Source organism: Chelonoidis abingdonii, chromosome 7 (assembly GCF_003597395.2).
Source record: "Chelonoidis abingdonii isolate Lonesome George chromosome 7, CheloAbing_2.0, whole genome shotgun sequence".
In the NCBI taxonomy this organism is placed as follows: Eukaryota; Metazoa; Chordata; order Testudines; family Testudinidae; genus Chelonoidis; species Chelonoidis abingdonii.
In genome coordinates this window covers 11,194,078-11,209,372 of record NC_133775.1, presented here as the reverse complement: position 1 = coordinate 11,209,372, position 15,295 = coordinate 11,194,078, and the positions used below count along the sequence as shown (strand labels likewise).

Below are 15,295 nucleotides of genomic sequence, written 5' to 3'. Positions count from 1 at the left end.
AAATGAGTCACCAAGCTTTGATTCACCTCTGCACCTAATATTCTTGCTTTAATAATTTCTTGATCTTTTGTTTTTTTCACATTCAAACTGACATGATTTTGGTCTTTTCATGTTCATCCTGATTTTAATATTCAGTTCTTCAGTGATTATTTCAAAGATGATTGTCATCTCCAATTCTTCATTTTATATGAATGCCCTTTTCTTCTCATTCAAGTGTCCTGAAGGTAATCTTGAGGCAGGAGACAAGACTTTGGAAAGAACACTTTGCCTATCTATACAGTACAGTTAAGCCCCTATATATACAGATTCAGCCTTAAACCAGAATTTCTTTGGTTTTTGCAGCTTTAAAAATCAGAATCTTAATGTCAGCCGAATTTCAATTTTTATGGTTTAAAAGTAAAATAAAATTAAGATGATTAGATTAAGTCTAATTTCAAAGAAGAGGAATATTTTGGACAGCATAACATAACATTTACTATATAATCCTTTAAAGGCCGTGGGGATCAAAGGTCAACAGCATAAGGGTGTTTTTTTTGGTTAAAAAATAGTTGAAGAACAACCCTTTTGTAACATTTTGGATAGCAATGAAATCTGTTATATGGCTGATAACTGTGCCCTCAATGAAATGGCTTATACTGTGAAATGCTATGCCTCATGTGCAGATGCGTGGGGATTTTTTTTTTTTTAATGCTTACACGCAATGTGCCGCAGGTGGCATGTGATGTGACCAGGATTCATTACCGAATTTGGTCTACTGGTTGGATCATTAGCTTCCCTGGCTTGGGCCATGTACTGACGGGTTTCCAATATCTAAAAAGAACCTGTGAAAAGCTAAATGGTATTTTATGCTAATTAAAATGAACAATTATTATTACAAATGGAAAGTACATGTAGCAAGAGCCAAATTACTTGTTCTAACAAGAGCTCCTTCAGCACAAACTACATTTACAATTGTTTTTTAAAGAAAATTTGAGGCCAACTTTCTTCTGTTGTATATTTTGTTACAGAAATATATTCATTGAAACTTGGTAATTTTATGACTTGACGCTTTATTTCAAGACCCAGTATAGTGAAGGAAACATCTCTGTCTTCCTTGTAGACAAACATTTGTGTTAGGAAAGGTCAAAAAGTAAATAACACAACCTCCCAGTTTTATTAAAGACTAGCTGAGATCAGTGGGATAAAGATGAACCGAGGCAAAATGGAAATGATGCTGGAGGGAAGTGGAGAGTGATGTCAAGTAGCTGCCTCCTCTTTAACATCCCCCAAAACTAAGGGCATCTGCCCACAGATTGTTACATCAGTTTCTAGCCTTCAGATCCATTTATATGCTTCACTGCTACTTGACAACCCAACAGCCATAGCAATGAAAAATTGGCCACTTCCATCTTTGGTGGGCCAGAAGAATGCATACCTTATTGGGCAGACTTAGCTACACTGAAACACCAACTTACAATCTCCAGCTTGATTATTTCATTTTATATCTAAGAGTAAAGCCACAACCCTGATACAGCTTCATCTGGTATAAACCACAACAGCCCATCTACAGAGCATCTCAGGTCACCGCGAGCACATAACCCAATGCTTCAAACTCTGCCCTAGCATCCCATGAATACAGAGTCCAATTCAAGGTCAACTTTCCCTCTCCACCCACGACCTTTTACAGCTATGTTCACTGCAACAATAAAACTCTCATCCAGAAGCAGAAGATTCATGAGCATAGGAGTTTTCTCAAGAGTTGGACACCACAACCATGTAACTCACTCCCAGCAGAGAACTAAGTTAACATACTGACTTGTGCAATCTAGATTACCAGGTGCTGTAGTCTGCCTAAACAAGGAAAGAAAAGGGGCGTCAGGTAATTCAATAATGTCTTGGTCAAGGGAAGTAATGACAGGGCTCTTAAAAAGACCGGTGTAGTTATCCTTCAGAATGGACCACTGAAATGAGTTGTAAATAGGAAATCCTCAGGGCTCCAAGTGGATACACTGGATCCCATAGTGTAAAGAAAACCACACACCTGGCACCTTTAATATAGTATTCATACATCTCAAAATTAGGCGCCTTTATACTACACACACTCAATTTTTTATACTCCTGTCGGTGTGCACAAAGGTTATTCCAGGCATTTCCTAGCTATATAGAAAGGAACACTAGCTATTTTCCACAAGAGCCTTGGTGGGTTACTTTCAATTAAAATCAGTTTAATGGATTTCTATAACCTCCAGCATTTCAGCAGCAAATCAAAAGTGGTCAACAGTTTTCGGATACAGTAAAAAAAAGAAAAATAATGTTTACATAGCCCATATAGTTTGCTGGTTTCCAAACATCGGTGAGCAATGAGGGTTACAATGACCAAATAGCAAAAATTAAAAAGATTCTCTTTTGCGCATGAAACAGTAAGTCTGATTACAAACTTACCAAATCATTTTTACCCCAGATCCTTACTGTTTTTACTCTTCCAAATATTTTTTTTTAACCACACTTGCGATTCCAGAAATCAATGCTTTATACTACAATATGTGGATTTTCAGTAACTAAATGATTGGTAGTGAAAAAATATTCTGGATATCTGTAAAGTCAGTGCAGTTGCAACTTTTAAATGTTCTTCATTCATATCACTTAACTAGTGGAAGTGCTCTGCAAAGCTGAAAGGTTGTTTCCTAGTCTCCTTTCTCTGCTCACTGGGCCAGAAGAGGCATTGGAAGGGCAGTTTGCTCAGCTTGTATGTGTGTGAAAGAATAAGAGATTTTCATTAACCAACAGCAACAATCTGCAGAAGGTTGGAGTAGCCATGAGAGTGAAGGGAGTCCCATCTAGTACGAATGGGAAAAGCGATGGAGAAGGTGAGAAGCCTAAGGGCTTTCTCAACGTATTGAAGGATCTATCCCAATCCAATAAGCTTTCCTGTTAGTTATCAAATGCAATATGACAATGAATGTAATGCTATTTAAAGTAGCAGCTGCATCAACACGTTCCTCAACAGGTGCTACTGGGAGAAGGAAATGACACACAAGAGGGAACATTTCCTCTTTTGTATTGTTGTTTTATTTTGTAGTAAGATCCATGTATTATATAAAATATAACAGGAAAACTGAACAAGTCTATAAAATAAATTGAGTCCAGATGACAAACCACAAGAGCTCTGCTTTTGCAGTTTACACTGATGTCACTAGAACTCTCATGTACTGATAGCCTTGTATTTTAGTTATCTAGTGTATGAACCTACGTAGAAAGCTGATATGTCTCAGAATTAAGCTATAGTTTAGCTGACAGATGTAGAGAAAAATGGCTTTCCTAAGCCACCGCTGCCCTTGATACAGGTTAACAGTGATGCCAACTATGTTGTAATGCAAGTTACATCAAGCACCTTTAAAGAGCCTCAGACAAAGGGATTCACATTGAGCATTTTGAAGGAAGGTTCAGAAAATACTGCAATATACCAGTGATACTTCCAAAGTCCTCTGCATGCCTACGGAAGGTTTGTGGTTTTTAATAAGCTACTATAGCCATGACACCAAACCTAGAGGTAGGTTACAGGCAAAGTTAGATAGGCCAAAAAAATCCCTTGAGCCATTGCACAAACTGCTCAGCAGGAGGCTACAGCAATATGATCAATGACCTCTTTCTCTCACATTAAATATCATCCACAAGACACTCCTCATTTCTAGTGCCCTGGAGAATGACAGTGTCTTATCAGCTCCTAGCAGCTACAGTTATGGCACTGGAACAGCTCAAACAAAGTCCTTTAAGCAACAGTATGTTATTGTGCAAAACTAATGCACTGAATTGTTACCAACTGGATGTCCAAGTTCAAGAGCTGACTCGACCTAGCTCTTCTGGATGGTAGAGAGAACTAATCTTCTCTTACAATTAGCAAGTAATATTCCTGGGAAGTATACCCACATAATCAAGAGGAGAACATACTGCTTAGTCTATGTGGAATGGGTTGAACAAACATCAGTTCTATAATAAGGGACTCGAAATGAAGGCTGATAAGAGCTGGCTAAAGTTAAAGGAGGAGTAGAGGGAGACACAGCGAGAGAGAAAGGAATTTTAAAAAGAAAAATAAGCAAACCTTCTAGGTCTGATTTTTACAAATGTTACCACACCAAACAGGCTGTAAATATCCTGTCTTTGGTATCATTTGGAACCAACATGAGGTTGATAGCAAATAGCATGTGAACATTTTCAACATGGAAGAGATACATATTTGCAAGTACAATAGTTAACACAGCAAATTAAACCCAAGTCTTAATGGCAGAATGCCTTGAATTAATGAAATGTGGACAAGTAAGACTTTCACTTTTCACCACTTTCTGTGCACTATTTGGTGGGAATAAAAAGTAACAACAAAAAGATTTGTTTTACTTCTACTTCTGAGGGAAAAGGGAAGGTTAAATAGAACTGATCTCCAATTTGTTCTCCACTATATGTACACCCACACCATACACATATGCACATGCACACACCTTCAAACTGCACTGACAATTCTTATTTTTTGACCGAAAAAGTAGATCCTGGGAGTAAGTGCAAAATGCAAAATCAACTGACAGAAAATGCTGAACAAACAGCATAATTAAAATACAAAATATTTATATTACTGAACTATTAACAGGTGATGTTCTCTGTTTCTGTAAAACTTTGGAACCACATAGCTGATTTCTTAAATCTAGTCCATGCCAGCTTCCAGAACTATTAATGATTTAATTCGCTTCGTTCTTTGACGCTTCATCAAAGTTTTCTACGAGATCTGAAAGAGATGGAAATATTTAATAGAATCATTTCCCCAATAACACTGTCTTCATATTTTTTAAAGAAACTATGTAACTTTACCTAAGATACCAAATAGTTATTAATTATACTTAATGATTACATAGTGCTTTTCACCTAGAGATTTCAAAGGATTTTGCAAAAGGGGTATCATTTGCAAAAATGAAGAACTTGAGGCACAGGAAGGTTAAGACCTAAATTTCTAAAACATCCACTAACTTTGGATGCTCAACATAAGATGCCTAGATCTCATTTTCAGAGGCGCTCTTGCTGACTTCACTTGGACTGGCGAGTAGTTAGCACCTTTTAAAATTAGGATTTAGATGTGAAATTGGTCAGAAACTTTAAAATAGACCTATGGACCATCAAGGTCAAACAGCATGTCAACCCCAGAGATCGAATTTCAGCCTTAGATAATAAATTACACTGATGAATAGAGAAGATCATTGTGTTACAAAACACAAATTAATAGTTCCCAACAATCTACTCAAAAGAACAATGCTAAAAACAATGGCATGTGGCTTTAAGTTCCCAGTTTAAGATTTTATTTTTTTTCTTTTAAAGAGAATTTTCAGAACCTGGCAGTAGGTGGAGCTTAGTAACTCCTATTACAGAAATGAACACGCATTTAAACAGTCTGATCTGAAAAGATAACCCAATGATTACTACTTAAAATTCATATAGCATTTTACATCCTGAAGCCACTGTACTAATATTAAATAGTTAATCCCCCCAAACCCTGATAGTATTTATCCTTATTTTACAGATGGTAAGACATAGATAGGTTAAGTGATTTGCCCAAGGCCACATGGTAAATTAGTGTGAAATCTGCAATTCACGAGTTCCTTATCTCAGTTCCATGATCAGTCCATTATACCAAACTGCCTCTCTAAATGCAAGAGAAATATAGCTGCACAAATCTAAATATATAATCAGAATGGTAACTAATAATCTCAAATTGAAGAAATAGAATGAGCTAGTAAACCTACCGGGAACATCATCATCTTCTTCATCAATGTCTTCAGATTTTGTTGCTTTGCTATCCAACACTATAAAAAAGTTGTGTGTTAAGTATATGTTTTAACACAACAATTAGTCCCATTTATACAATACTACTCTCTCACAAAACAAAAGCCATAATTTATAGGTTAAAACAGGAAGTGGATATTTTCTGATTTCTGTTGGAGGTTACTACAGTAAGGCGAGACCATTCTGAAAAGTACAGCATTCCCATTCAGGGATCCATAAGAAACCTATCATTCCCCTGTAAGTTCTATTTAAATAAAACTACAGCTTTAAGAGTACTGGAGCCCTCAACCTATCTACTCAAAAATGCGAAAAACTACAGAACAGAACAATTCCTTCTTACCAGTTTTCCTTCCTATTACTCACAGAAATTCTGTAACATCTTCAGAAGTGTATTAATGTGGACTGGTTGCAAAGATTTTTAATGTATCAGAATGGGCTCATGTCTCTATTTGAAATTTGGACAAATTGGATTTTTTTTCTTTATGGCTACTAGTAACAGAGAAAATTATTTGTTTTTTTTCTGTCTTGAATTGAACTCTTGGCTCTTCTAAAACATAGGGAAAGTAAAAAAAATTAAAATATATATTTAAATTGTCTTGGTTCTCTTGGGGATGGGTAAATTTGTTGGACCTTAGAACAAGCAGTAGGTATTACCTAGTTCCATTTTACATCTATATATTTTATGCTTTCTTTAGAGCTTGTTCAAAAATATTTTAAAAAAGTATAAATAAAAAAGATTGAAAATAAAAATTGGATTTCTCTCTGTTTGAATGAGTGTAGGGGTAAGGACTCTAGTTTCATCAATACACAACATGAAATGAAAAACTATAAACTCCAATATGGGAGTTTACAACTATACAGATAATAGCATTGTGCACTAAGTTTAACTACTGTGCTTGCTCAGCCTCTGTTTTTAAAGCTTAAGCCTCCTATATTTTAATAAGGACTGATGAAAAATATACAGTATTGAAAAAGGTGACTCCCCATTTCTACCTCTTTTTCCTAAGAAAGTTGATTGATAGCCTAGCAATTGTAAAGGAAGTTCAAAATTGACAGGTTTCAAAGAGCTAAGATGCATTCCCCCAAATAGAATGTTAAATTCAAAACACCAGCTCCTGCCCTCTCTGCCACACATATCCCTTCCAGTAGTCCATTGTGATGCTACAATACAGGCTGCATCAAGTACTGTATATCTTTCAGTAAGACAAAGCCTTTAAACTGTTACCAGTGTATCACAATTCTAAAGGATTTACAAAGTGATGAGACACTGGGACACTAAATATGTGCAATGAAAAAGAGGAAAAACGTAATTCAGTTTCACTTTTTAATGATCTGAGAATAAGTTTCAAGTGTATGGCTGCTTTTTTAAGAAAAATGGAAAGAGAGGTGGTGAGCATTGAACCCATTATGGATTTAGAGGGGGAAAATATTTTATTTAAGACTATGATTACTTCAAAATGAATTCCTTAACAGAAGAAACCGACTCCTATATCCAGGTGAACCTTGAATTACTGTTAGTTTTATGTATTTAAAGCAGCATTTTAGGTAAACATCTCACTACAATAAGTGTTCAATATCAAAGTGTAGCATTATCAAAGATGTTTCAAAGTATCAGTTAACTAGTTTATTCCAACTGTTATAATATGCATCTTCCTCAACCGATTTTATGGCACCAGCATTTTATCTGTATAGCTATCACTAACCTTTTATTCTGCCTATAAAAGTTACTTCAATGCTTGCAAAAATTTCTATCAAGTTAAAAGTTTCAGTTTAGAAATAATAATTTATATCAATCTACCTTTTTTATATTTCATTCTATATTCCTGAAAATAGAAGACATGTTTCATCAAGTCATGAAACCATATACTCAATATTCCAGAGTATTTTAAAACACAGTACAACTGACAACATGCCTAACTTGTAACTGAAAAAAATTGCCTTTTTTTCCACATAGCTGGGCCTACACAAAAAAGTGTTGAAACAGAGAGAAAATAGGTGTTTCATTACATTACTACAGCACTGTTAAGTGGATAGCAATATTAAGTGAAGAGCAGAACAGTTTATATCATGGTGATATTGATGAGAACAGAAAGTGCTTTTGGAATTGATAAAAATCCAACATCTATCAGCAAGTCAAACAGAAAATACATGGAAAGCTAATGATCACAATGTTATAATTCAGGGAGATTTAAGCTGCCTACTCATATCATAAAGTAGAAAGCATTAAGTCTAATGCAGTGATATTTTGTTTCAGATATTCTGTGCTAGTGAAGATGTTAGGAAAAGTAGTACAATTAATATAGAAGAAAACTGTATTGCATGAGAAGGTCATCTCTCATAAGAACAAGTGAAGTTTACTGTGAAAATAGTTTTGGTGATTTATCTGGATTAGTAAACACAAAGTATTAGGCCAAGTATAAAGTCTTCCAGAGGGTCTACATTACACTGGCACTTTGGAAAATTGTACCCCAAACCTTTTCCAAAAGGTGATACAACTTTTTTAAAATTTTCAACAAGACGATCCAAATAGGGACACTCACCTTGTCTCGGGAACTGTTCAGCTAACTTCCTCAGACTTGTTAAACTGTCAGCACCAAGCTGGCTTAAGATTCCCGGGAGCATTTCTGTGATCGGTTTAGCCTCTGCATGACCAGTAATTGCAAAAGTGTTAGCGGAAAGGGAAGCTTGGACCTTGGGATTGTTGAAATGAATAACTGTTCCATCATCTTTTATCATATTCACCTATTTAAATACAGAACAATTAGTACATTTCACGCATTTCACTAATATACTCTCATAGTTTTGTCTGTACAAATGCTGCAAAACAACATTGTTTATATTAACATTTTTAAATATTCAAGCCTATATTTAGAGAGTTTAGAGAAGTCTCTACAATTCTGTATGGAAATGGAATATAGGTTTATAGTAGAAGGACATGCACATTGAATGGAAAGACAAAATTTGAGAGCTGAAGTTCCTTTATGAAACTAGTATTCAGATAAGCACGTGAGCAAGCAATGGATTACTGTGTTCTACTGTGTTACCATACAGTTAAATTAATTGTTTTGGTTAAAAAGTGACCTGCCCAAGGACAACACTTTATATAAATCATCATGCTCCAGAGCATAAGCCAATTACCATCTGGGATGAGATCAGAGGGAAAAATAAATGCGCCTCCTGCTTCCATGGTAAATACTTGAAAATGTAGGCCCAAATACTGCAATATGATGCACACAGATGGACCCCTATACCTGCACAAAGTCCTACTGAAGTCAAAAGGAATCTGTGAGAGTGCAGGGATCCACCCATGCACATCACGGGATCCTTAGGCTCCAATTCTGCTGCTACAGACCTCTATGCCCACACAATCACACCAATGTCCCTTTGCGTGTTGACCTTGACCATAGGTATGATGAAGATTTTCACTTGCTTCTAAATCGTCTGGAATTAGCCACTGCGATTAGATGGACCACTAGTCCATTTCTGCCTCTAAAGAGGAAAAGTATATCTGAGTTTTGTTTTAAACTAGATGAAGAAGGAAAGAAAATGAAGGGTATTTTTTTTTTCTGAAACTGAGAAAGAATGAGTGTAAAATAAGAGGGTTTTGGAAATGTCTTTATTTTAAAATAAGGAAAGAAAAAGTCCTGGTAAACATAGTCAATTGCAGCATATTTATAACATTGTGTTTTGTTTTGTTTTTTTATTATAGCCATTCAATTTGTTTTTAACTGAGATGTTATGGGGAAAAGGCAGAGACTAAGATTAAAAACAAATACTGAAGATTTGAGTGCCTAGGGAATGTTTCTACACAATAAAGATTAATTTAAAATAATTTAGAATTAGATTAGTCAACAGTTCTCAAAGGTGCACGATGTCCTTTATGCCTGGAACTTGTTTCAGATCTCAGTATGCATGGTGATCATTCTTACTTAAACAGTTCACCATTCTTAACCCAACTCACTGATAAGTGCTCTTACACATCCACACTTCAATCCTACAAGCTGTCCCGCACAGATAGAGCCCTCTAAAGTCAATGTGGGTCTGGCCAAGTGGAACAACTTTCAGGAGTGAAGGCCTAGTCATTAAAATGGAAGCCAGCAGTGTCCAGATATCATCGCTTCAGTTTCCCAGAACAGTTTGTATCTGAAGAGTTTTGTCTGTGCATTAAGACTTTAAGCTCTGGGTAAAGGGAAGAAAGGATTGTGTTTATCTCTGAATTTTGTACAGCACAGAGCACACTAATGGTGCTCAAATAAATGGTCTAAGAAAATTAGGATAATTCATAGTCACCTATAAGAGGCACTAGGACCTCTTGAAGGAGCACGCCTCCACATACACAATATGAAATTTAAAATTAGCCACTTGTATTACATTTCTTCAGCCAAATACTGCAACATTTAATTGATGGTCACTTCTCTCTACATATTATCTCAGCATTCTCTTCATTTGTACACAATGGCACATGGGAAGGTCAACTTCCTCAGGAAGGTAAATGTTAAAATAACTCTGATGTTCCTATAAAATGTGTATTTTTTAAAAAGATATGCTAAAAACATTGAAGAGGTTCCATTACTGTCTAGTTGGGCCAGATCCTGCTAACTAGGATCATATGTAGAGAGCGAGTATTTAGTGTCTTAGAAAATGTTTAAAAAAATCTGCTCCATGTGATTGTTTCCATGTAACAGAATAGTAGTCAACTCTTGCAATCTAGAAAGAGGTCCACATTATGTTTCTCCTTTACATTTTGTACAGCATCAGGCATGCTGTTTTGCTTACCAAAGAACTTTAATTTAAGAGTCAGAAATGTTTAACTGTAATCAAATTCAGACAAACCAATTTTACTAAGAAAAAAAATCATATGAGTAGATTTTGTTTTTCAGCCATTCAAAGGTATAGGCAACACAGGCAACCAGCCAGTTTCCAATACCAATAGCTTAAAGTAATTGGGGTGCAAATTCCGTTATCATTTACACCAATTATGTAAATCAGGAGTAACTTCACTGAAGTCAGGGAGTTACACTATGTGAGATGAGAATCAGACCCAACTTTTCTTAGCATTTCAACATCTAGCTAGCTGTCATTTTTAAAGTGAACCATTTAGACAAGGCAATAAATTTATTATACCACTATACCTCTTCAATTCCAGCAATATTATTTACTGCCAATTTTTTGAGTGAACTCTGAAGTTTTTTGTCATCAGCTGTCGCTGTCCTGTGTACCACCTTCTTCTTTCTGCGAGCTGTACCCTGAAAAAGTCAGACAATGCAAGAAACATTAGTCAGCAACTCTGAAAATCTGACACTGGAGTCACATGTACCGTAATATCAACTAACTAATTTAAACAAAAAGGAGTTGCTGAATACTGCACTTACATTGTCAAAGCTGCTTTGATAATTATCAAGTCTGGGCTGACAACCTGGCCCAGTTTTCCAAAGTTCACAGCAAATGATTCAGAGCTGAACAATTCTCTCCAAAAAGATACACTTTTCCACAAATTTAAAATCATACTACCGCAGCATGCTCCACCTCCATCTCTCTAGAGCGAGGGTAAGCAACCTGCAGCATGCATGCAAAGGCAGCACTGCGAGCTGATTTTCAGTGGAACTCACACTGCCCAGGTCCTGGCCACCGGTCTGGGGGGGCTCTGCATTTTAATTTAATTTTAAATTAAGCTTCTTAAACATTTTAGAAAACTTATTTTCTTTACATACAACAATCATTTAGTTATGTATTATAGACTTGTAGAAAGAGACCTTCTAAAAACATTAAAATGTGTTACTGGCACGCAAAACCTTAAATTAGAGTGAATTAATGAAGCCTCTGCACACCACTTCTGAAATGTTGTCGACCCCTGCTCTAGAGTATAGAGAAGTCCCATGACCCGAAGTTCTTTTCGGTTCACCCTTTTTTAAATTTTAGTATGTTAGGCTTTACCTGGACAAGTTTTTGAGGGTTCCAGTATAAGATTTCAAAGGGTTTCAAATGGTTCAATATAAGAGATTCACACTGGCTTATTTATAACTCAAAGTGTTTTACAGCAAGTTCTCAATAAGAGGAAATATTTACATTTTCCTTCTCCTGCCCTCCCTTTCTCAAGATGTTCTCCTCCTTATTTTCCTAAAGTTATTTTAAGAAAGGCACAAAGTTCATTTTGCCAGAAAGATAATTCATCAATATCTTAAATTTAAGCTCATCTTACAAATATGGTAAAAGTGTATTTTTCATATTTAATGAAGTTTATATTCTACAAACTTCTATAAACACAAACATCTTTCCACAATTAGGCATTAAACTAATGTATATTTAAAAGATGAAGTCATCGAATAAAATATCCTTGGATTGGCAACCAATTGTTTTGGATTTAAAGAAAGATACTTTCCAGGCTCCAACATGCTATGATCCTGATCATAACAGCAGTATTATTTCAGACTCTTAAAATATACAAAGAAAATAAAATATGGTAGGTCTCTCTATGAATTTAATGTTGTTTTCCTCTTACCTTTCCGCCTATTCGGACCTGAGCTTGAAGCTTGGCTAACTTTTCTTGATTCATGACGCTGTGTCTGAAGAATAAGTATACTGACCCTATTAGCATGATGTTAAATTTTAAGTTTATTACACAAATCATCTCAATTTTTATATGACTCTGCCTTTATTTAAAAATATTTTAAACGTACATTATAAATTTTCAAGTTCATCGTAATGTCCTTTAAAATAATACCATAAGCAACAAAAACATTTGCTAACAAGAGCTAAAGACAATACTATATGTAAGCCATATCATCTAACTCAGTGGTTCTCAACCAGGGATCTGGGGCCCATGAGCAGGTTTCAGGGGAGGTCTGCCAAAATAAACCAGAGTAGGACTGGTGTTCAACTCACTGGGGCCTGAGGCTGAAGCCTGATCCCTACTGCCCAGGGCTGAAGCCAAAGCTTGAACAACTTAGCTTTGCGGGCCCCCTGTGGAGTGGGGCCCCAAGCAATTGCCCTGCTTGCTACCCCTAATGCTAGCTCTGGCTTTTAATCTACTGGATATGCAGAAAAAGAGTTTTTGTGGAACAGGCAGGCTGTGGAGCTCTTATAGCATGCTGGGAGAGGAGGAGGAGGGTCTCAGAAAGAAGAAGGTTGAGAACCCCTGATCTAAATGACAACATGCACAAGAAAATATATGTTAGCAGAAGAAATGGCATTCTGAAACAAACTGACAGAAGCCAGGAAATTCAACGTCACATTTAACATATTATCCTAACTTTAATATTAATTTACCGTCCTATCAGTGTGTTTGCCCCCCCCCCAACTCCAATAAACTTATAATACAGCTGAAAGTCAGGCAACTCAATTTACGTACTAAAACAGCATGCATTTCACAACAGTCATTTCTAAAACTACTGCACTTTATTAAAGTAAAGTGGCAAGGTGACATTGGAAAAGGAAGTCTTTCATAAGACTGCTTTAAAATATAAGCTTTCGTTGCCATACCCACGATTAATCTCGAAGAGTTCAATAATATCTCAGTACATTTTTGAATGAATAAGTTTTATTAGGTATTCAGGCTATGCAAATACCATTGTCTCACAACACCATTCACATAATAAAGAGCTAAAGTGTTCATTGCATAAAATGGGATTACTGTTTTTTCTTAAAACCAAAACTGTCATAATCAGAAGGAGAACGCACCCAACACCTTCTGCATACAGTAAATTTGGGAGTCATTCAGCTGGTCTGCCCCCAGGAAGTCATTCATGTTTCACTGTTTAGTAAAGAGATAAGAAAGAAACCCCTCACAACTTCCATACTGGCAAAGAAAGAAAGGTGCTAGCCTCAGGTGGTACTCTTACGAGGGGAAAGGATCCCTGAGCTTCCACATACATTAACAGCAGGGGTTCTCAAACTGGGGGCCGGGACCCCTGAGGGGGTCATGAGGTTATTATATGGAAGGGTCATGAGCTGTCAGCCTTCACCCCAAACCCTGCGTTGCCTCCAGCATTTATAATGGTGTTAAATATAAAAAAAGGATTTTTAATGTTTATGGGGGGGGTCGCACTCAGAGGCTTGCTATGTGAAAGGGGTCACCACTACAAAAGTTTGAGAACCACTGATTAACAGGAAGGAGTTTCTATAATGGATGTATCCTGAGACAGCCCGCCCTCCCAAAATCCAGCCTTAGAAAAGGAGGTGGGAGAAAGATGTTCGTTTTCTGAAGGGGGGGATTCCCAATCATTTTCAGTGGGAGGAGGGTGCAGAAGAGATCCCCACAATATTAATTGTCCCAGAGGCCTGGAGGGAAGGGCTGTCTGCCCCTGAAAAGGAGAAGGGGACAAAATCCAGCCCTGAGATGTAAAGTGATTATAGCAAAGGGGAGCAGCACCCGCTCCCCAGACAATCCAGCACTGGGGAAGTGATTATAGCCAAGGGCAGCAGCACCTCCACCCCCACACAATATCCAGAGGGTCCATGCCTTGGAAAGGAGGCGGCCCTCCCAATATCCAACCCTGGCGCCGATGGGGTCTACGGTGGGAGAAAAGACCCCCTCCCCCACATCCAGCTCCAAGGGAGGGAAAGGTCCCTGCCTGGGGGGGCCCCCCATGACCAGCCCTGAGGGGAGGGGGAAAGACTCCGCAGAACAAGCCGAGCTCCCTTCAGGCAGCGGGCAGGCCCATGCCCCTCACGGCACCGACTGCTCCTCCCCCCTGCGAGCCGGGCCGCGCCGCAGAGAGAAGGGGGGGATGGGAGGGTGCGGTGCGGGGACGAGGGGGTAGAGAAACGGTGGAGAAGAGGAGGAAATAGAAAGTTCTCACCTGAGTCCGGCAACCCCTCCGCAAACAACACGCGGCAAGAACAAGATGGCGGCCACGCCAAGCAGGGAAAGAAATGAGAGGCGCACAGAGAAAGGAGGCCGCGGACCACGGGACCCTGGGCCCCGCCCTCTCACCTCCGATTGGAAGGGACACCGAGTTATTTGCATCTCATGGAAAATTGTAGGTAGCTCCCTCCTCTTCCCTTTCGCTTTGCGCGTCCACTCTGCAGGGGGAAACTACAAGTCCCAGCATGCAATTCACGTACAGGGATTCTAGAACCAGGTCGAGGTAGTGCATTCTGGGAGTTGTAGGAGGAGACGGCGTGGAGCTTGTTGCAGGGCTCTGCCTTAGGGCCATGCACTGTAGTCTATTACGGACTATTCTCGTATAGGGTGGAGGAGACTATTGGTCTATTTCTGCAGTGCAGTAGGCAAGGAAGTTGCATTCTCTTAGGTCCTAGGTTTGTTTGGTTTGGGTTTGTTTTTTTTTTGCAAAAAAAAAGACGTGGCGTTTGCAAAATGGGACAGTACAAGTGAGATCAGGGTTGCAAACCGATGTAGTTTGTCCCAAGAAGATTCCAGTCGCCAGTTGACTAGAGTTAGCAGCCTGATGGGCTAGTTCTCAGGATTCCAGGTTTTAGAGGCTGGCTGGTCAGGACTTGTACAGTAAGGCAGACTTTAAGAAGCAGGTTTTTT

The 15,295-nt window shown here is 38.0% G+C and overlaps 1 protein-coding gene across 1 annotated transcript; it reads right to left on the bottom strand.

The window, feature by feature from the left end:
- Nucleotides 1–1,032: 1,032 nt before the first annotated feature.
- On the bottom strand, nucleotides 1,033–14,802 carry BTF3L4 (basic transcription factor 3 like 4). The gene is made up of 6 exons (XM_032768431.2): nucleotides 14,601–14,802; nucleotides 12,302–12,365; nucleotides 10,935–11,048; nucleotides 8,343–8,544; nucleotides 5,763–5,822; nucleotides 1,033–4,753 (listed from the first exon to the last, which is right to left on the bottom strand). Exons 1-6 carry the CDS (start codon nucleotides 14,765–14,767, stop codon nucleotides 4,707–4,709), a joined length of 654 nt encoding a protein of 217 aa, XP_032624322.2. The 5' UTR covers nucleotides 14,768–14,802; the 3' UTR covers nucleotides 1,033–4,706.
- Between the last annotated feature and the right edge of the window lie 493 nt (nucleotides 14,803–15,295).